This window comes from Muntiacus reevesi, chromosome 11, assembly GCF_963930625.1.
Source record: "Muntiacus reevesi chromosome 11, mMunRee1.1, whole genome shotgun sequence".
NCBI classification, from domain to species: Eukaryota; Metazoa; Chordata; class Mammalia; order Artiodactyla; family Cervidae; genus Muntiacus; species Muntiacus reevesi.
In genome coordinates, this window is record NC_089259.1 from 75,656,214 (window position 1) to 75,677,843 (window position 21,630).

At 38.9% G+C, this 21,630-nt stretch overlaps 2 protein-coding genes across 5 annotated transcripts in view; both read right to left on the reverse strand.

The window, feature by feature from the left end:
* Window positions 1-8,345, reverse strand: part of CCDC168 (coiled-coil domain containing 168) — a 35,720-nt gene extending 27,375 nt beyond the window's left edge. Inside the window, exon 1 of the mRNA XM_065901815.1 lies at window positions 8,112-8,345. Coding sequence (XP_065757887.1) covers window positions 8,112-8,345 — 234 coding nt within the window. The remainder of the gene's footprint in view (window positions 1-8,111) is intronic.
* A 4,360-nt stretch (window positions 8,346-12,705) lies between these two features.
* TEX30 (testis expressed 30) lies at window positions 12,706-20,109 on the reverse strand. 4 transcript variants are annotated; one of them, XM_065902238.1, is made up of 7 exons: window positions 19,990-20,057; window positions 17,483-17,640; window positions 16,814-16,887; window positions 16,105-16,335; window positions 15,289-15,340; window positions 14,578-14,783; window positions 12,706-13,934 (listed from the first exon to the last, which is right to left on the reverse strand). In XM_065902238.1, exons 3-7 carry the CDS (start codon window positions 16,826-16,828, stop codon window positions 13,761-13,763), a joined length of 678 nt encoding a protein of 225 aa, XP_065758310.1. In that variant the 5' UTR covers window positions 16,829-16,887; window positions 17,483-17,640; window positions 19,990-20,057; the 3' UTR covers window positions 12,706-13,760. The 4 variants fall into 4 exon arrangements, with proteins under 4 accessions (XP_065758310.1, XP_065758311.1, XP_065758312.1 ...); XM_065902239.1 differs by lacking the exon at window positions 17,483-17,640 and having other exon boundaries at window positions 16,814-16,901; window positions 19,990-20,006; XM_065902237.1 differs by lacking the exon at window positions 17,483-17,640 and having other exon boundaries at window positions 12,707-13,934; window positions 19,990-20,109.
* Window positions 20,110-21,630: the final 1,521 nt, after the last annotated feature.

The following is a 21,630-nucleotide window of genomic DNA, read 5'->3' on the forward strand; positions in this document are numbered from 1 at the left end:
AGTCCTTCCAATGAACACCCAGGACTGATCTCCTTTAGGATGGACTGGTTGGATCTCCTGGGAGTCCAAGGGACTCTCAAGAGTCTTCTCCAACACCACAGTTCAAAAGCATCAATTCTTTGGTGCTCAGTTTTCTTCATAGTTCAACTCTCACATCCATACATGACCACTGGAAAAACCATAGCCTTCACTAGACAGACCTTTGTTGGCAAAGTAATGTCTCTGCTTTTTAATATGCTATCTAAGTTGGTCATCACTTTCCTTCCAAGGAGTAAGCGTCCTTTAATTTCATGGCTGCAATCACCATCTGCACTGATTTTGGAGCCCAAAAAAATAAAGTCTGACACTGTTTCCACTGTTTCCCCATCTATTTCCCATGAAATGACGGGACCAGATGCCATGATCTTAGTTTTCTGAATGTTTCATTGTAAGGTACCCTAAAATCATAAACTGAAACTCATATAAGCTAAGTCAGAACTTCTGGTGGCTGTCTTTCCAGGGAACACAGATTATCTTGTCCTTTACTGAGAGAATGACCCTAGATTTAAATAACCCATCATCATGAACAAAGCCATGAAGCTAATAAATAAAATCATCAACATATACCCCCATCACACAAATAGTTTTTTCTAAATGTTTACTTATACAGGAAAATATCATTGATTTGGATTCTGCTAATTATTAATAGAATTTGGAGTGTCTTAGACTGAATTATTGATTACCTTTTTCCACAGAGAACACAAAATTATTAGGTGAATGTTTAAAATACATTAAATACTTTTCAAGTTCTCTCTACTGTTAGGAGAATCTATTAATGTCTAATATACAGGCTGTATACACATTTTTGTTACCTAGTGTGGTAGTCAATTTTGTGTGTCAACTTGCCTGGGCTGAGGAATGCCCAGACAGCTGGTAAAACACTACTTCTGAGTGCCTGTGAGGATGCTTCAGGAAGAGACTCACATTCAAATCAGCAGCCTGAAGATACAGAAGAGATGCCCTCCCCAATTGGCTGGGCATCATCTCATCCACTGAGGGTTCCAACAGAACAAATAGATGGAAGAGCAAACTCCCCATCTCTTCTTGATCTGGGATGTCCATCTTCTTCTGCCCTCAGACATCAGAGCTCCTGATTCTGGGGTCTTTGGGCTCTGAGACCATCCAGCGCTGCACAATTCCCTGCCACCCCAGGACTTCTGCCTTGGGCTGAATCATACCACTTGCTTTTTGGGGTCTCCAGTTTTTATTTGGGAGATCAGGGGACTTCTCAGCCTCTATAACCATGCAAGCCAATTCTTATAAATCTCCTTTTATCTCTCTCTCTCTCTCTCTTGCATTGGTTCTATTTCTCTGCAGAACCCTGACTGATACACCTACCCATCATCTTTAGTATCATGTCACCTTTTGTATCACCATCTGGCCTTACGACTAAAGCAAAATTATGGCCTGGAGTAATAATCATGGATGCGGACTCTTCAACATACATTATACTTCAAGGGATTATGCTAAATCTAACATAGTAATCTCATTTCCAAGTAATTAAATAAGGAGTGGGTGTGAACTAACCCCAGTATAAGACAAAGACATTCGACAGCTTCTGGGAAAAGTTGCTTTGTTCTTAGGAAAGACGCAGAGAGAATTGGCCTCTTACATCCTCCGGACATTGCTGGTCTGATTTTTAAACTCTTAGCGGCCATCTTTCTAGTAACCTCAAGGTAAAACCAATACCAAGAAAGGCAGAGGGAGGGGGCCCCCCTGGTGGGCCAGCGGCTAAGAATCCACCTTCCAGTGCACGGAACATGGGTTCAATCCCTGGCTGGGGAACTAAGATCCCACATGCTGTGGGGCAAGTAAGCCCACGTACCACAACTAGAGAAGCCTGTACACCACAGTGAGGACCCCATGTGCTGTGACTAAGACACAACACACCCCAAAACAAATAAATATTTATAAATAAATAAACACAAATAGAACAACCATGTTACGTGAATAAAGCCCCTTTACACCTGAGAACCAAAAGAAATTAGACTGAAGTCAAGTAATCTTCAGGTTCTTACTCCACACAGCTACTAGTGATTCAGCTGAAACACAAAACTGTCACTCCTACGCTCAACCACCTTCATCGGTTCCTCACTACCTACAGAATAAACTCCAAGCTTTTCACATGGCACACAGAGTTTGTATAGTCAAAGCTATGGTCTTTTCAGTAGTCATATACAGATGTAAGAGTTGGATCATAAAGAAGGCTGGACACCAAAAAATTGAGGCTTACGAACTGTGGTGTTGGAGAAGGCTCCTGAGAGTCCCTTGGACAGCAAGGTGATGAAACCAGTCAATCCTAAAGGAAATCAATCCTGAATATTCATTGGAAGAACTGATGCTGAAGCTTCAATACTTTGGCCACCTGATGAGAAGAGCCGAGTCACTGGAAAAGACCCTGATGCTGGTAAAGATTGACGGCAGGAGGAGAAGTGGAAGACAGAGCATGAGATGGTTGGATGGCATCACTGACTCAATGGACATGAGTTTGAGCAAACTCCAGGAGATGGTGAAGGACAGGGAAGCCTTGTGTGCTGTGGTCTATGGGGTTGCAGAGTTGGACATGACTGAGTGACTGAACAACAAAATGAGAGAAAGTCCTTTATGATCTGACTGCTGCCTGTTTTTTTCACATTCATCTCCCACAACTCCCTGGCCCATCCTCACCATTCCAACAACCCTGAAATAATCATAATTTGTTGTACATACCCTGCTGTTTCTTATTTCCTTGCTTCTGTTCATGGCCTATAAGGCCTTTTTTATTCTCCCAACCAGTGTCTTTTTTTGACGAATTTCCACTTAACCCTTTACAGTTCAGCTCCAGTATAACCTTCTCCATGAAGCCATTCTCAATACCCCCTAGACTGGTGTAGGTGTCTCCTAAAATATTCTCCTAGATTTCTGATCATTGTGCTACCATACTGCAAGAAATCATCCTTTCATGCATAGAAACCAACAAAAATAAAAACACAAAAACAGAAAACCTATGGGACTCAGTACAAGCAGTGCTAAGGGGAAGGTTCATAGCATTACAGGCTTACCTCAAGAAACAAGAAAAAAGTCAAATAACCTAACTCTACACCTAATGCAACTAAAAAAGGAAGAAATGAAGAACCCCAGGGTTAGTAGAAGGAAAGAAATCATAAAAATTAGGGCAGAAATAAATGCAAAAGAAACAAAAGAGACCATAGAAAAAATCAACAAAGCTAAAAGCTGGTTCTTTGAGAAGATAAATAAATTAGACAAACCATTAGCCAGACTCATCAAGAAACAAAGGGAGAAGAATCAAATCAACAAAATTAGAAATGAAAACGGAGAAATCAAAACAGACAACACAGAAATATAAAAGATCATAAGAGACTACTATCAGCAACTATATGCCAATAAAATGGACAACTTAGAAGAAATGGACAAATTCTTAGAAAAGTATAACTTTCCAAAACTGAACCAGGAAGAAATAAAAGATCTTAACAGACCCATCTAGACAAAGGTGCCAACTCTCACCACTACCACTCAACATAGTTTTGGAAGTTTTAGCCACAGCAATCAGAAAAGAAAAAGAAATAAAAGGAATCCAGATTGGAAAAAAGAAGAAGTAAAACTTTCACTGTTTGTAGATGACATGATCCTCTACATAGAAAACCCTAAAGACTCCATCAGAAAATTACTAGAGCTAATCAATGAATATAGTAAAGTTGCAGGATATAAAATTAACACACAGAAATTCCTTGCATTCCTATACACTAATAATGAGAAAACAGAGAAATTAAGGAAACAATTCCATTCACCATCACAATGAAAAGAATAAAATACTTAGGAATAAATCTACTTAAAGAAACAAAAGACCTATATATAGAAAACTATGAAACACTAATGAAAGAAATCAAAGATGACACAAATAGATGGAGAAATATACCAGGTTCATGGATCGGAAAAATCAATATAGTGAAAATGAGTATACAATCCAAAGCAATCTATAGATTCAATGCAATCCCTATCAAGCTACCAACAGTATTTTTCACAGAACTAGAACAAATAATTTCACAATTTGTATGGAAATACAAAAAACCTCGAATAGCCAAAGCAATCTTGAGAAAGAAGAATGGAACTGGAAGAATCATTCTGCCTGACTTCAGGCTCTACTACAAAGCTACAGTCATCAAGACAGTATGGTACCAGCACAAAGACAGAAATATAGATCAATGGAATAGAATAGAAACCCCAGAGACAAATCCACGTACCTATGGACACCTTATCTTCGACAAAGCAGGCAAGAATATACAATGGAGAAAAGACAATCTCTTTAACAAGTGGTGCTGGGAAAACTGGTCAACCACTTGTAAAAGAATGAAACTAAAATACTTTCTAACACCATACACAAAAATAAACTCAAAATGGATTAAAGATCTAAATGTAAGACCAGAAACTAGAAAACTCCTAGACTAGAACATAGGAAAACACTCTCTGACATAAATCAGTGCAGCATCCTCTATAACCCACCTGCCAGAATACTGGAAATAAAGGTAAAAATAAACAAATGGACCTAATTAAACTTAAAGGCTTTTGCACAATGAAGGAAACTATAAGCAAGGTGAAAAGACAGCCTTCAGAATGGGAGAAAATAATAGCAAACGAAGCAACTGACAAGAACTAATCTCAAAAATATACAAGCAGTTCCTGCAGCTCAATTCCAGAAAAATAAATGACCCAATCAAAAAATGGACCAAAGAACTAAACAGACATTTCTCCAAAGAAGACACACAGATGGCTAACAAACACATGAAAAGATGCTCAACATCACTCATTATCAGAGAAATGCAAATCAAAACCACAATGAGATACCATTACACACCAGTCAGGATGGCTGCTATCCAAAAGTCTACAAGCAATAAATGCTGGAGAGGGTGTGGAGAAAAGGGAACCCTCTTACACTGTTGGTGGGAATGCAAACTAGTACAGCCACTATGGAGAACAGTGTGGAGATTCCTTAAAAAACTGGAAATAGAACTGCCATATGACCCAGCAATCCCACTCCTGGGCATACACACTGAGGAAACCAGATCTGAAAGAGACACGTGCACCCCAATGTTCGTCGCAGCACTGTTTATAATAGCCAGGACATGGAAGCAACCTAGATGCCCATCAGCAGATGAATGGATAAGAAAGCTGGGGTACATATACACAATGGAATATTACTCAGCCACTAAAAAGAATACTTTTGAATCAGTTCTAATGAGGTGGATGAAACTGGAGCCTAATATACACAGTGAAGTAAGTCAGAAAGAAAAACACCAATACAGTATACTAATGCATGTATGTGGAATTTAGAAAGATGATAATGATGACCCTATATGTGAGACAGCAAAAGAGACACAGATGTAGAGAACAGTTTTTGGACTCTGTGGGAGAAGGTGAGGGTGGGATGATTTGAGAGAGTAGTATAGAAACACGTACATTATCATATTGGAAACAGATCACCAGTCCAGGTTGGATGCATGAGACAGGGTGCTCAGGGCTGGTGCACTGGGATGACCCTGAGGGATGGGATGGGGAGGGAGGTGGGAGGGGGGTTCAGGATGGGGAACACATGTACACTCATGGCTGGTTCATGTCAATGTATGGCAAAGACCACTACAATATTGTAAAGTACTTAGCCTCCAATTAAAATAATTAAAACAAAAACAAAACAAACAAAATCATCCTTTATGAATATGTCTCCTCCCCAAGCATATAAGTTTCTTGAGAAGAGATACTATCTTATTATTTGTGCATGCAGGCTCAGTCACTTAGTCGTGACCAACTCTCTGTGACCCCACGGACAAATGAGGAAAAGAAAGCTTCAAGGTTAAGTGGCTTGTTTACCTACCTTGACCTCTCTCTTCAATACAAATGAAAAAGTAATAATCACCAGTTCTGATAATTCCACTGAAAAATATTTATTTAGCACCTATCATAGCCTGCCAGGCTCCTCTGTCCATGGAGATTTCCCGATAAGAATACTGGAGTGGGTGGTCACTACCTCCTCCAGGGCTTATTATTTGAATACCAGTGTAAAATCCAAGGTCCATTGTATAGGGATATCTAATGATTACTGAATGGATTTTGATGAAAACAAGATGTTGATAGCAACAAGAGTAGCAATTTCAGTATTTAATCTCTAGCACTCATGTATCCTCAGGATGCAGGATGAATTCTGATTGTATAAACTCCTTTCATGTCACTCTTGAAGAACCTAGCTCAGGGTCTGCTGGGTTCACAGTAGGTGCTAAATGAATATATTTTTCAGTTGAATTATCAGAACTTCTCATTATTACTTCTTTGTAGAGAGAGGTTGGGGTAGAGAAGAAAGCAAGCCACTTAACCTCTAAGCTTTATTTTCCTCACTTGTAAAACAGGAATGATGCTCTGTGGCTACCTAAATGGGAAGGAAATCCAAAGGAGAGGGGACATATGTATGTGTATGATTCACTGGTTCACTCTGCTGTCAGCAGAAACTGACATAACATTATAAAGCAACTATGCGCATGCTCAGTCGCTTCAGTCATGTCTAAGTCTTTGCAATCCTGGACTGTAACCCACCAGGTTCCTCTCTCCATGGAATTCTCCAGGTAGGAATACTGGAGTGGGCAGCCATTTCCTTCTCCAGATTCCCAACCCAGGGATCAAACCTGGGTCTCCTGCATTACAGGTGGATGCATTACCATCTGAGCCACCAGGAAGCCCCAATATATACATTATATACATATATGTATTCGTACATACTCTGAAACAAATTAAAAAAAACAGTAATGATACTATCTACCTGGAAGGATAATTTCAACAATATATAAAAAGCCATTAATACAGTTTGGAATAGAGCAACCATTTAAAAGTCAAAGTTAAAAAACAGAACTACCACATGACCCACCAATCCCACTCCTGGGCATATACCCAGAGAATATCATAATTCAAAAAGATGCATGAACCCCAGTGTTCACTGCAGCACTGTGTACAATAGCCATAACATGGAAGCAATCTAAATGTCCATCAACACAGGAATGGATAAAGATGTGGTACATGCGTACAACAGAATATCACTCAGTCATTAAAAGGAATGAAACTGTGACATCTGCAGAGATGTAGATGGACCCAGAGACTGCCATACAGAGTGAAGTAAGTCAAAAAGAGAAGAACAAGTACTGAATGTGTCACGTATATGTGGACTCTAGAAAAATGATACAGATGAACTTATTCACAAAATGGAAATACAGATGTAGAGAACAAATGTATGGATACCAAGGGGGATGGAGGGGGTGGGATGAACTGGGAGATTGGGACTGACCTATATACACTGCTATGTATGAAATAGATAACTAAAGAGAATCTAGTGTGGAGCAGAGGGAGCTCTACTCACTGCTCAGCGGGGACCTAAAGGGGAACGAAATCCAAAAAAGAGGGGAGATATATATATATACACACACACACACACATATATATATGAAACTCATTCACTTTTCTGTACAGTAGAAACTAACCGAACTTTGTAAAGCAACAATACTCCAATAAAAATCCATTTAAAAAATAAAAATCAAAGACTGAATTATGATGCTGAACTGCTGTTGTACTCTATACAAATGGGAAAACTCTTTTCTGTCATTCAGATGTAATTTTGAATAGAACAAATTCATTCAATATTCAACAATATTCATTCAATGGAACAAATTCAATAGAACAATCCATTTCATCTAATTTCAAAATATATCATTTACCTTGCTTCTGAGGATGAAAGAGCTGACCAATTATCTAGAGAGAAATAGGAATAAAAAAAAAGTCAGAGTATCAATGGGAGAAGTTCAGACTGAATAAGTTTTATATTAAAATATGAAATTGTATCGAACTGAACTGAACTGATAAAATTGTAGGATACTTACCAAATTTCATGTTTTTCAGGCAACTTCCATTGTCTTCTTTCTGTCAAGGGAGACAATAAAATGTTAGAGTAATCCAAATATCAAAGTGACACAATTTCATAAGTTATTCTTCTGTGTTATTTTGAAAAATCTTGGAAAAGGAAATCAAGCATTTTCTCTTACCTTGTGGACATCTGACTTATCCTTTTCTGAAGGAAGTGCAGGCTTCTTCTGAAAGGACGTACAAATCTTTAGGAGTATGATCTCAAAAATAATTCCCAGGAAAATTATCAAGAAGATTGCCATCCAATTATTTTGAGAAGTCCAGGACTCTGCAAGTTCCCATAATGTAAAAAATGTATCATTTCCCAACCCACCCTGCACCACTTTTTTAAAGAAATAAAATCGCTTTGACATTGTTATGTAATATTTGAAGTAGATGGATCTCCTCATTCCAAAGTCCTTGATTCTGGATGCCCCAAAGCACAACAAGGTGGCATGCCCATCTCACAACCACACGCAACGTTCTGCAGGGAAAAAATGTCCAGTGCTGCTCAGCGCCTTGTTGAGTACAGTGGTGATTGCTCTGGGTCCAAGTGTGGTCTGTGTCATAGTGGGTATCCAACTGAGCTCATATCAACCCACTTGAGCAATAATGAAAGTTCACTGGTGAGACATGTATGATGCTATCTGTAGTTTTTTAAATTAATATAAAAAATCCTAACCCTCCATTAATTTCACACCCCCCCCCCCCAACAATTCTATAAGTAATTCCTTAGCACAGTTGGGATATAACTACACTGTAATTTTTAAAAATGTAGAACAAATTTGAATTGGAGAAAACCGTTTTCTTTTACAACCAGGAAGTATATTTTATACTTCCTTGTGATCAGGAAAACATGAATGTAGGGTGGCAAGATTTAGCATTAAAACACACACACATACACACACAAACTAGATGCTGCAGTTTAATTTAAACTTCAGATAAATACCAAATAATTCTTTGGTATGTCTCATTGTCACTCTGCAGGACAGATAATAGCTTGTCTCTTGGGGGCCAGCCTAATGTTTTCTTATAATAGGACACCTCATTTTATATTTCTTTTTGTTAGAGGTGTCTGTCAGCAATGTTCCTCTTCAATAATCTACTGCAATGTTGAAAACCAAAGTTAGATTTGGTGGGTTCTGGAATGGTCTCCTGGTAAATTTCCTCTTTAATCTGTTTCTGGTGATACCAAGGAACAGCTACCTGTGATGTTTGTTGATGTCAGAATTAGGGTGGGGCAGAGTCAAAGTCTTAAAGAGTCGGAAGTATACAAAACTACTGGACTATTAGTGAAAATATTAACACTACCTTGGATTTAGAGCACTTTCCCTTGGGAGATGTACTGAATTAATACTTCCACTGTCTTCACTTGCTCAAAGTGGGCTGAAGAAGGAAGTATAGTTCTTTACACCAGAGTTAATTGTTCAGGCCTTCTCTGTTGCATAACTTTTGAGTGCAAGAAAGATTTCTTGAGTTCTTACTAACCTAGAGCATTAGAGATGAGATCATCAATGACACATCCTAGGAGTTTATGATCTTAATTTAGGTTTAACTGTGATCTTGGGGTTTGTCTTTGCAAAGTATGTCTCACTGGGATGCATGGTATAGGAATTCCTTAGTTCTAGAAGAAACAATTCCTCTTGGCATTTCTAGGGTAAAATATACCCTCCTCTCTGACTCCCCTTCCATATATACAAACAGGGTGATTTTATTCTGGTGGGTTTTTCCATATTTAATGCAGCTAATGAAATACTCAACTTCTCTTGACCAATGGCAAGAGAAATTAAATTCAATTGATGTTTACTACCTTAAAGGGGATTCAACATTTTAACACTAAGAAACTCTCTAGTTCTTTCCTTAGATCTTTTAAGTGATGACACTGAACCCGTTAATTAGTATACCACTAATATCTACCACTCCTACTAATGCTTAAGTTTGCATAGAGGTAAAGAAGAGTGTCCACTTCCAGGGATTTGTTGTTCAGTGCAGTCGCTCAGTCATGTCTGACTCTTTGCGACCCCATGAACCGCAGCACGCCAGGCCTCCCTGTCCATCACAAACTCCCGGAGTCCACCCAAACCCATGTCCATCGAGTTGGTGATGCTATCCAACCATCTCATCCTCTGTCATCCCCTTCTTCTCTTGCCTTCAATCTTTCCCCAGCATCAGGGTCTTTTCCAATGAGTTGGTTCTTCGCATCAGGTGGCCAAAGTATTGGAGTTTCAGTTTCAGCATCAGTCCTTCCAATGAATATTCAGGACTGATTTCCTTTAGGATTGACTGGTTGGATCTCCTGGGAGTCCAAGGGACTCTCAAGAGTCTTCTCCAGCACCACAGTTCAAAAGCATCAATTCTTCAGCACTCAGCTTTCTTTATAGTCCAAGTCTCACATCCATACATGATTGCTGGAAAAAGCATAGCCTTGACTAGATGGACCTTTGTTGGCAAAGTAATGTCTCTGCTTTTTAATATGCTGTCTAGGTTGGTCATAACTTTTCTTCCAAGGAGTAAGCATCTTTTAATTTCATGGCTGCAGTCACCAACTGAGGTGATTTTGGAGACCAAAAAAATAAAGTCTGCCACTGTTTCCACTGTTTTACCATCTATTTGTCATGAAGTGATGGGACTGGATGCCATGATCTTAGATTTCTGAATGTTGAACTATAAGACTTTTCCCCTCTCCTCTTTCACTTTCATCACGAGGCTCTTTAGTTCTTCTTTGCTTTCTGCTGTAAGGGTGGTGTCATCTGAGTATCAGAGGTTACTGATATTTCTCCCGGCAATCTTGATTCCAGCTTGTGCTTCATCCAGCCTGCCATTTTACATGATGTACTCTGCATATAAGTTGAATAAGCAGGGTGATAATATACAGCCTTGATGTACTCCTTTCCCTATTTGGAACCAGTCTGTTGTTCCATGTCCAGTTTTAACTTTTGCTTCTTGCCCTGCATACAGACTTCTCAGGAGGCAGGTCAGATGGTCTGGTATTCCCATTTAAGATTTTTCCAGTTTGTTTTGATCCACACAAAGGCTTTGGTGTAGTCAACAAACCAGATGTTTTTCTGGAACTCTCTTGCTTTTTCGAGGATCCAATGGATGTTGACAATTTGATCTCTGGTTCCTCTGCCTTTTCCAAATCCAGCTTGAGCATCTGGAAGTTCATGGTTCATGTACTGCTGAAGCTTTGCTTGTAGAATTTTGAACATTACTTCTTGAGAGAAGATATGTGGCTTCCAAGGAGATACTTGGTTGGGGTAATTCTAGAAAAGCTGTGAAGTGGTAAAGAGAATTTAAGGGCCTTAAAGGATGAGAAGGATTGGTAGCAAACAAAGACTAACAAAAAAGTCTCAGGAGAAGGCAGAAAGACTTTGTTCCAGAACTTTGTGCAGTGAGTTTAGCTGGAGTACTATGTATAGGTTCAGAGTATGGGGGAAAGAAAATAAGGTTAAAATGTTGGTAGAGCCTATCAGGGAGGGCCTTGAACTAAGGTCTTTAACCGTAACAATCACCTTTGGAGATCCACCAACAGTTTCTGAGTTAAAGGTGTCAAATGGTTTACTGGTACAAGGAGACAATAGTAAAATGAATTAGGCTACTGTAATTATACAGATGTTAATTGATGAGGGCTGGGCTTGTATACCAGGCAGTGTAAACGAAATGGGGGTAGAATCAGACTTTGATACTGAAAACATAGGATTTGGTAACTAAATGGAAAGCAAATGGATTCAGGGGTGGTGTTGAAAACCTAACGTGCAAGAGAAAGGACTTAAAGATAAATCTCAAAGCTGGTTTGTCAAGGACAAGGTTCTCCACCTAGGAATTACTGACATTTTGGATAGGAACTTCTTTGTAGTGGCTGATTGTCCTATGCATGGCAGGATGTTAGTAGAATCCCTTTATTGTGAAGTGCCAAGAGCACTCCACCCCAGTCATGACAACCAAAAATGCCGTTATGTGATCCCCACCCATGGCTTGGTACACAGTTCTCCCATGATAAGCTATTTCATCAATCAGTAGTTTCTTATGGGTAACTCAGGGAAAGCTGAGGTGTGCTGTCATGTCTGACTCATTTTGACCGTATGGACCATAGTCCACCAGGCTCCTCTGTCCATGGGATTCTCCAGGCAGGAACACTGGAGTGGGTTGCCGCTTCCTTCTCCAGGGGATCTTTCCAACCCAGGGATCGAACATGCATCTCCTGCATTGGCAGGTGAATTCTTCACTGCTGAGCCACCTGGGAAGCCCAACTCAGGTCAGGAAAAAACCAACTGTAAATGAACTTGTACGTTATCCTTATATTTGCAGTAGTATCTTTGGTCATCCATATTATGCCTATAGTTTAGTGTGCAAACTTGAATATTATGACTACAAAGCCTGGTTAGTAACCTTTCAAATCTATTTCTTCATTGTACTTTTATACTGTAGTCTACATTCTGGTAAGTTTTCCTTTGTACTTTCCTTTTTATAGTTTCACTCCTGGTTTACAGTATTATTTGTCAATTGATTTACACATAATAGATCATTATTATATTTGTCAGCTCTGGTTAAGTATTTTTTATGTTAATATTTTGATCAGTCTTATTTTAAAAGTTAAGTATTAATTATACACTGTTTTTAAAAATTAAGGCATCATTCAAGAAATTCAGTCAAATAGTAATGATTATACACTGAGTGACATGGAAATTTTGATTTTGGAGCAGTACGTTTGGTTCTAATATACACATTGTATCTAATATACACATTAGATACTGTTATCTAGATTTTTGTTCTTTATGCACTATTTAGAAAAATTAAAATCTATTGACTTTATCAGGGTAGGAGAAACAAGGGACCTGAAAACTCTGAAAGCTTTCTAGGCTGCCCTGGCGTCGGAAGGGCCTAACCTGAGGTCAGTAGGGAAATCAGGGAGTTAATTTCCTATTGTAGAGAAACCACTGCCCAGTACAAACTTATACTATATATCATCAGCTTCATCATATTTTTTTGCATTCTTCATAGGAAATATAGAAACTAAGTTTTTCATATCTAACTCAATACCCTTCAAGTCTAGTCCAAGTGATACCTCCACTTCTCAAAGCAAAATTAAAAGCCCTAACTCTATCTAGATACAACACAGATGTTAGTTTCGCTATTTACTCATTTCATTCTCTCCTTAATCAGAGAGCTTTAGACATCAAGTTCCCTTACTATATTAAACTCCAAGTGTTTACTCATTATTGTAAAGCTAATGAAGCTTTGCCTGTAACAGACCTTCAGTAAACATTTATTCAGTAAAAGTTGTTACTTTATTCTAAAAACAATGTTCAGAGTCCCCATATTTGAAAATGTATCTTCACTGATCCCTTGGGATTTAATAAAAGATTAGGTGACTTAGATGTATACATTCTATAAAACTGACTAAATTTACTAAAACATTATTTTCCTTCATAAAGATGACACTGCTCTGCACAATTAAGAGCACTGTGTGAGTTGCACAGCAATAAGACAAAAGTTCTGTTGCAACAAAATTCAACATTTAATTTTTCAAAACTTAACTATAGTAAAGAAAATAAATTATATTTAGACCACTTTCAATATTTGTACATCATTTTTCTACAACTATACCAGTACTTTGAAGGGACATTTTAGAGAACATTAATTTCACAATTAAAATGTTTTAAAAATGGGAGAACATGAAAGACATTAAATAGTCTGAAATATATCTCATAATGCTGAGAAGTATGCTCTTCTTTAACAAATTAACTCTATTTGTATTCAAAATAACACAGTCTTTAACTTATAGACCATTATTTCCTGTCCGTTTCAGTGATTTCCTGGATCCAAAACAAAATCTGTGTATTTATTTCTTTGAAAACATCATTTGTTGACCGTCCTTTCACTGCCATGGAATGATTTGCCTTCTCAATCCAGTGGATTTTATGAGGAGCTTGCATTTTCTGTGCCACTTTCTCCAACAAGTTCTAAAAGGAAAAAAAAAGATGATACTAGACTAATACCCTATTGGTGTTTCATAAAGATTTACTCTCTCCTACCCCACCTATACTTGGCATCCATTCACTAAATATTAAAACCTACTCTACAGATAACTTCTGAGGCAATGGATTGTGCAAGTGACTACAGATTTCTTACATATAGCAACACCACAGAACAGATCAAGCATTCATTCTTGACAAGTCAAAAAAATTCTTCTAAAAAATATTTTTCCCAAGAAAATTATATATTCTGGAAGACAATAACATTTAGTAATATGTACAAGTTACTTTTCCTCAAGAGTCAATTTTATAACAAATTTGAAGATCTGTTTAAATGTTGAAATGATAAAACAAATATACAGTCTAGTAATCCCAAATTCACAAGGTTCAGATATTAATCCTTCATTTGCTAAGTAAGAGTTAATCCATTTATCAACTAACTATAAGGGGTTGAATATTGTCAGTATGCTCATAGTTTTAGGTTCCCCTCAGTCACAGGGTAACAAAGACACAAAAGGAGCATAGTAAAATCAGCATCTTTTTAAAAAGAATGAATGTTGCTGGTAGCATCTTGTTGCCAAGATGTTTCTTTCATTCTCTGTCATTCACACAAACAGCAAGTCATAATCACCTTTTCACACATTTCGTCTGCTGAGCCTGACACAAACAGTACAGGATCTTTTATACGAAAGAGATCTTCATCTCTAAGTTTATGCTGCTGTTTTGGATGGTGCAGTGGATAGGAAATACAAATGAGACCTCGAACAAAATCATCAGCATCATCAGGCTCAATATGACACAGAACAGAAGCAGCTGCTCTTGAGCCCATTGAACGACCTAAAATCAGTTAAAATCAAGTTCAGTTTGAAATACAGACATTCACATGAAGTAGTAGTGATGATAATGGCAGATTTAATTTACTATGCATCCATCATACTGCTTATCAAAACTTAACCAACAGAAGGTGGCAATTAACAAGCCTCAATATCCACAGACTTGTGAAGAGCTAAAAACTGATCCTAAATCAAATCTAAAAAAAAGAATAATTTTTTATTGAAAGAATACTTAAAGAGGTAAAGACAAACCTTGTGAAGGAATCAGTTCAGAGGATGATTCAGGAATATAATAAAAGGAGACGTCTTTGGGTTATAATACATATGTATAAGGCTTAAATTCAATTTAAATATTAAAGTACCTTGATGTTATACCTGGAAGTGACTTACCAAAACAAAACAAAAAGTCCTTAACTCTATTCCTGTCATTAATTTTAACTCTTGATTACCTATTCCTGTATTAATATGAGTAGATTTTAAAACAAGTATTCACAAGTATTGCAACTTACCTCCAAGAAAAACACCTGCAAGTTTGTATTCTCCTGAGGTCTTTAAGTAATTCTAGAAAAATCAACCAAAAAACCATCAATCCTATGAAATATTCCACTGGAAAAACCAACACATATTTCTCATCATTACTAAAGGTATAAAAGCTTTTACAAAGACAACCACAAAATTTCAAGGGATTCTACTTGAAAGAGGTAACCAGTTCTTTGCTCTTCTGGTCATGCCTTCACTATCAAGTCATATATTGGGTAATACATGCAAATATGTGAAAAAAACAAAAACACTGTCTAAAAAATTCAAGTACTAAAACATTTTTAAAGAAAAAATTTTGGAGGGGAAAAAAAGAGCCAGTTAAAAGCTTCCAACTAAGGTAAAATCTGATAATACTACAACTAACATCTAATTTAAAGCTCTGAAAAACTTAGCATGCTTGAAGTAATTTCGATTAAAAGAAATTTCAGGTTTCATTCAGGGATTTTAGTTTCCAATATGGAAAGCATTGTACACTCACAGCATATGAGGTGAACTGTCTAGAACTGTATATGCCTAAGTTATATAATTCCAAAAGAAAATTACATCATAAGCAGATGCCTTGGCAGTATCATGGAGAAACATCTATGATGTAAGCACTCATCCCTATAGAAACTGATGGCAAAAGAGAGCAATCTGACCACTACCCAGCCTTCACACACTGTTGAGTTTCTAAGAATATTCATTAGGGTTTTAAAAATTAAACCAAATGACTAATAAAATTTGTCAATTTACTGTGCATTTAAAAAATAGAATTGTTGTAAGTAAATATAAAGAAATTTTCTTACCAAAACTGATTTATATGCCTTAATTCTATGTACAATATTAAGGCCTTTACAGGTAAATCTCAGGCAAAAAAACCCATGAGAAGCAAGATGGGATGCCAGTGACGTCAAATGAGGGAGATTCATATCTCCTGATGCTCCATGTGTAAGAATGACTCCATATGTTAAGTTCTTGTTAGGTACCAAACAAACAGCATCTAGCAATTTATTTCCAAAAGGTACTTTTAATTTTACCTGGAATTCAAGAGAATACAGGGATCAAAAATTACTTCCTTGCCTATTCAGACAAATGAATAACTACACAGGTTTGTTCTGCAATACAAATGATTCAAGTCACAGCCTCAAAATAAAAAGCAATATTAATAATAATTTATATTTAAGTACTTATTGTGTGTCAGGTACTACCATGACTGCTCTTTATGTATTAACTCATTTAACCTTTCTAAGAATTCTGTGGTAAGTACTGTTACAATTTCCGTTTTAGAGATGAGAAAACTGAGGCACAGTACATTTACATCATGCGCCCAAGGTTATATATCCACTAGCCAAGATCCAAATTCAGGCAGTCTGCTCCACTCCTAACCACTAATGCTATACTGTCTCTCTCACAGTACAAGCTGAAAATAAGAAAATTATTCTGAAGCCATATGACTACAAAAAAAAATTAAAAAAGGAATCCTGAAGATGCAGAATGTATGAAAATATGTATTACCTCTGTATGACTCATTTTCACTGTTGAATAACAAACTTAAAGTGCATTACATCTGAGAAGCAAAGGACATCTCCCTGAAAAGAAGATTCTATTGTGAAAGGTGGGTTAGCAGACATGGATATGATATAAGAACTATGAATGAACACATTTAGTAGCTAAAATAAAGACATTTATAACTACTTTAAGAACTGATATCTTTACATGTACATTATTTATTTTCATTCCTATGGCCATTCAGAATTGGTTACAGGGCCAGGTGTGGGGCTGGCAGATGTTATCTAAGATAAAGTCAATGTGATACCATAATATGCATTCTGTAAGAAAACTTGTATCAAAGTAGGATGCTATATCTTGGTACATAAAATATGTATTTTTCCTAAGCATCTTTATTCTCAACCAACTATCTTCAACCTAATTTCACAGCATCTTTCTATTAACCCATTTCCTTCATCTTTACTGGTCCCAACTCTTCCTTCTACCCTGCAACAGAAGCATACATCCACATCCTTTGTCCTGAGACTGCAGAAACCTCCCAGTAGACAGAATGTAAATCTCCACATTATTGCCTTTGGGCTTGACTATGTGACTTGCTTTAACCAAAAGATGTTTCAATGTGTCACTTCTGAGCTGAAGCATGGCAAATTTTCAGAAGTGCTCTTAAACTCTCACCTTCAGCCCCAAGAAAAGTACACTCCACGTATTTTTGCTTTTTCAGCCTGGGTTCCACAATGAAGATACATGGAGCAGATCTGAACTCAAAACTGAAGTCTGGAGTCCAGCCTAGTCCAATCAACATCTAAACCACTGAAGAACCATGAAATGTCTACCTGAAGAATCAAGGGCATGAAATGCTGTGAGCCACTAAGATTTCAGGATTGTTACGCAGTATTCTTTCCTGTAGTAAGAGATCTTTTATTTTTCAGGATATGCTTAACATCAGGATCTTCATCAATCTTTTTCCTATTAACATTTACTAATTTATTCACTGAGTAACATGTTCAAAAGGTACAAAAATATACATTGAAAAGTCTCTCCCTAATTCCACTTTTGTCTTACCATCCAGAACCCCTCTTCAAAGGCAATCAATATTCTGCTTATCTTTCAGATATTTTATATACATATATACATACACACATCTTTTTTATAAAACTAGTGATATATTTTTTCTGAACCTCCTCCCCAACATATATCTTTGTGATTACTCTTTTTTTATACAATGAGCTTATTTCATTGTTTTTTTATGACTACAAAATATTCCAAGGGAGGGCTGTACAAAATTTATTTTACCAACCATCTATTAATGAAAATTGAGACTGTTTCCAATCTTTGGCTAAAGCAATATTGCAATGAGTGGCACTGTACTTAACATTATTTTTCACATGTGTAGACATATCTATAAATTCTTGTCTCAAAGGGTGTATTCATTTGCATTTAAGAAATACATTTCATTTTTGAATAGGCAATATATGCACATGGTACATTATTTTAAGAGAATAAAAATGTGTGAATAATTAAGTCTCTTCACATTTTTTCCCTCAGCCACAAAGTTCCTTTCCCTTCTCAGAAGCCATCACTGTGACTAATTTACTGTACAGATCCTTCCCTTTACATGTATGTGTGTGTACAATTCTCATATAGAGCCTCAAAGGTATTAGACCGGCTGCAAAAAGTTCTGGGATTTAAACTGGAGGAGGATGAAGGGCTTCAGCCTTCACTGTCTGTTTTCATAAATGTAGCCTCATAATTGTGCCTGGGGTCCCCAGGTTCAAAGATCCCGTTTTATGTTCTCAAGAGAAGAGCCTCCAGTCTCCTGGTGGGAGAGCAGCAGTATCCTACCAGTGTGAAACGGGGAAGCAGAGCTTGCTAGCTAATGACTTCTCAGACAGACTTCACCTAAGTGGTCTTTTGAGTCCTCCGCATCCATCCCCAGCACCATTCCTTTCATTGCCAGCTCCCATAAGTGTCCCGTGCTGCCAGTTTCTGCACATTTTGAAGATTTTCTTTATATATATATAAAATTGTTCCACAGCTTTCCCTCTGCTGGTTTAGAAATTCAGCTAATCTGCTACGACACTTGCTTTCTGGAGCCCAGTATTTTACTGCTATTATTTCTTTCCCATTTTCTTCAGCTCTGTGGGTTTGTGTCTTTTTGAAAATCCCTTTACAGTACTTTTAGTGAGATTTCAGGGAGTAAAACTAGATACACGTCCTCAACCCACTCTCTTAACCTAGAATGCTCTACTATCCCTCAACAAGTGGGGTGTTCGTGGGTTTTTTTGTTTTGTTTTTTTTCCTGGCAAACGCCACTGTCATGCATGACAGACGGTCTGTCCTTGCCAACAGAGCACACATGTGCTGGACTACAGGGGCAACAGTGAGCCGGCACCAGGATCTAATCCCGACCTGCTCCAGCTTATAAATCTTGGGTTTAGCGGGTCAGAAGGGGCGGCGGGGTTGGAGCCTGGCTCCGCCTCGGTGTCTTCAAAGGCAGCAAACGCCACCAATTTCGGAGAGAAGCTGCGACGGTTCACCGTCTGGACCCGCGTGCCCACGCTTGTGGGCGTTTTCAAGAGTGATTTGTGTGACTACCGTCGTCAGGATGCGACAGAGACCACATCCGAAGCCGGATGATCGGATGCCACCACCCCTTAACTTGCAGTTGGAAAAAAATGTTCGTGCGTTATCCGCCTCGTCCGGGCGGAACGTTGGAAATCAAGAGGCAAACGCAACGGCAACAGTCAGACTTCAAGTCCTCCAGGGGGGTCGCGGGTCCGAGCCGCGTCGACAAAAACGGAACAAGGGCAGAAACTCGAGGCCAGGCTTCCCGGGGTTGGGGACCCAAAGGCGCCCAAGGTCCGGCTGATTCCGCCCGTCGGGGCTGCACGGTGGCCGGCGCCCGGGACACCCTCCCCGCTCGGAGGCCGCCGGTGCCCGGCTCGCCCCGCCCGCACCGTTCCTTCTCGGAGCCTCCCGACCGGCCGGCCGAAGCCCCAGCGGCCGCGGCCCGCGGGGCCTAACCGACGCCTCACGCCTCACCAAGCCGCCCAACAGCCCCCGAGGGGCGACGGCCGCGAGCCCGAAACGCCGCTGGCGGGGCCGCGCAAAGCCCTCGGAAGCCGTTCCCAAGCAGCAGCCCCGACCACTGCCGCCGCCTCCGCCACAGCCGCCGCACTTACCAGAGACGGGGAAGTGGCCGGCAGCACCTAACCGTCCTCACTCCCTTCAGGGAGCGAACTACCACACTCGAAGGGACCGCCTCGCCGCGGCCGCCAGCGCGTCCCGCTACAGCGCAGGCGCGCGCACGCCCCGCCCCTCAGGCGCGCGAGCCGGCGCGCGGGGCAGGCTGGGAGCGGGAGTTTTCCCGCCCCGGCCGCCGGTGCTGTGGCGGCGTCTGCTGCCCACCCCAGCGGGGGCTGCCGGGCCGCCTCCCCTCGCAGCCTCTCCGCCGACTTCCTCTCTCAGGATCCTTCGGCGTCCCAGCCATTCCCTTCCAGCAGTTGCACCGGCCATAAAACTGAGACACCGCATGCCGCGTGATCAGAAAAAGAAGATTCCGCCCATATTGTGCCATATCTAATAGGACTTTGTTGCTTTTAACTCGTTTCTTTTCATTGCTGAGTAGTATTCAGTTTTACGGATCAACCACATTTTGTTTATCCGTTCACTGGTGGATGGCTATTTGGATGCTTGCCACCATTTGACTTGTTATAAAAGTGCTGCAACATTCAGAGAGAAGGCAGTGTGATAACAGAGATTTGAAAGATGCTGAGCTGCTGGTTGGGAAGGTGAAGAGGCCACAAGACAAGAAACATTAAGAAACGCACCCCTAGGAGCCAGAAGAGGCATTCTGCCCTCAAGAGCCTCAGGAAGAAACCAACCCTCCAAATACATCGCCATTATCCCATAAACACTGATTTCTGACTCTAAAATCCAGAACCATGAGATTGAATTCCTATTGTTTTTAAACCACTAAATTTGTGGTATTAATACTTTGTCACAGCAGCAATAGGAAACTCATAGAAAACTATGGACACCAAATCTTCAATTTCAGATAAATTTTACATGTCGTTATTATTATTCCTTTCTTTTTTCAACCATTTAAAAAATTTTAAATCATCCTTAACTTGCAGGCTGTACAAGAACAAGTGGTGGGCCAGATTTAGCCAAATATTAGCATGGTTATTCCATCCATGGATTAAAATAATACATAATTGGATGTATTAAGTTTTTATGGAGGCTCTATAATGTTTCAAAATGAGAACAGTGTTAATGTAGTTCATCATGGATTAATGTAACAGAATAAATCACCATAAAACATGAATATGTAAATAGATGTCTGAAAAGCATTTAATAAAATTTTAATGTGCTTCCTTTTAATAATTGGAAATTTCATATTTTAGCAGTGGTTGTTTATCATTAACCATAACAAATATTTTGCTTAACAGTGAGAAGTCAGTAGCATCTTTGATCTCCAATCTAAAGTAGCCACCACCACTAAGCCCACTTTCTCTCTGTAATAACTGTTTTTTTTAATCAATCCATAATTGCCCTGCTTATTTGTTTATTTTTACTTGTTTATTTAACTCTTCTTTCAGAAGAGATAGAGACTGTCCACTATTGTATTTGTAGAACGTAATACAATGCCTGGCACATATTAGGTGCTTAATAAATACATGTTAAATAAAATCCATTTGTGATGGATTCAGGCAGAGGCCAGATTACAAAAAACCTTGCAAGGTGTATTAATTAGTATTCAGTTTGGCTGTGAATGACTATCTGAAATAATAGTGTAAATAAATCAGAACTTTACTGCTTTG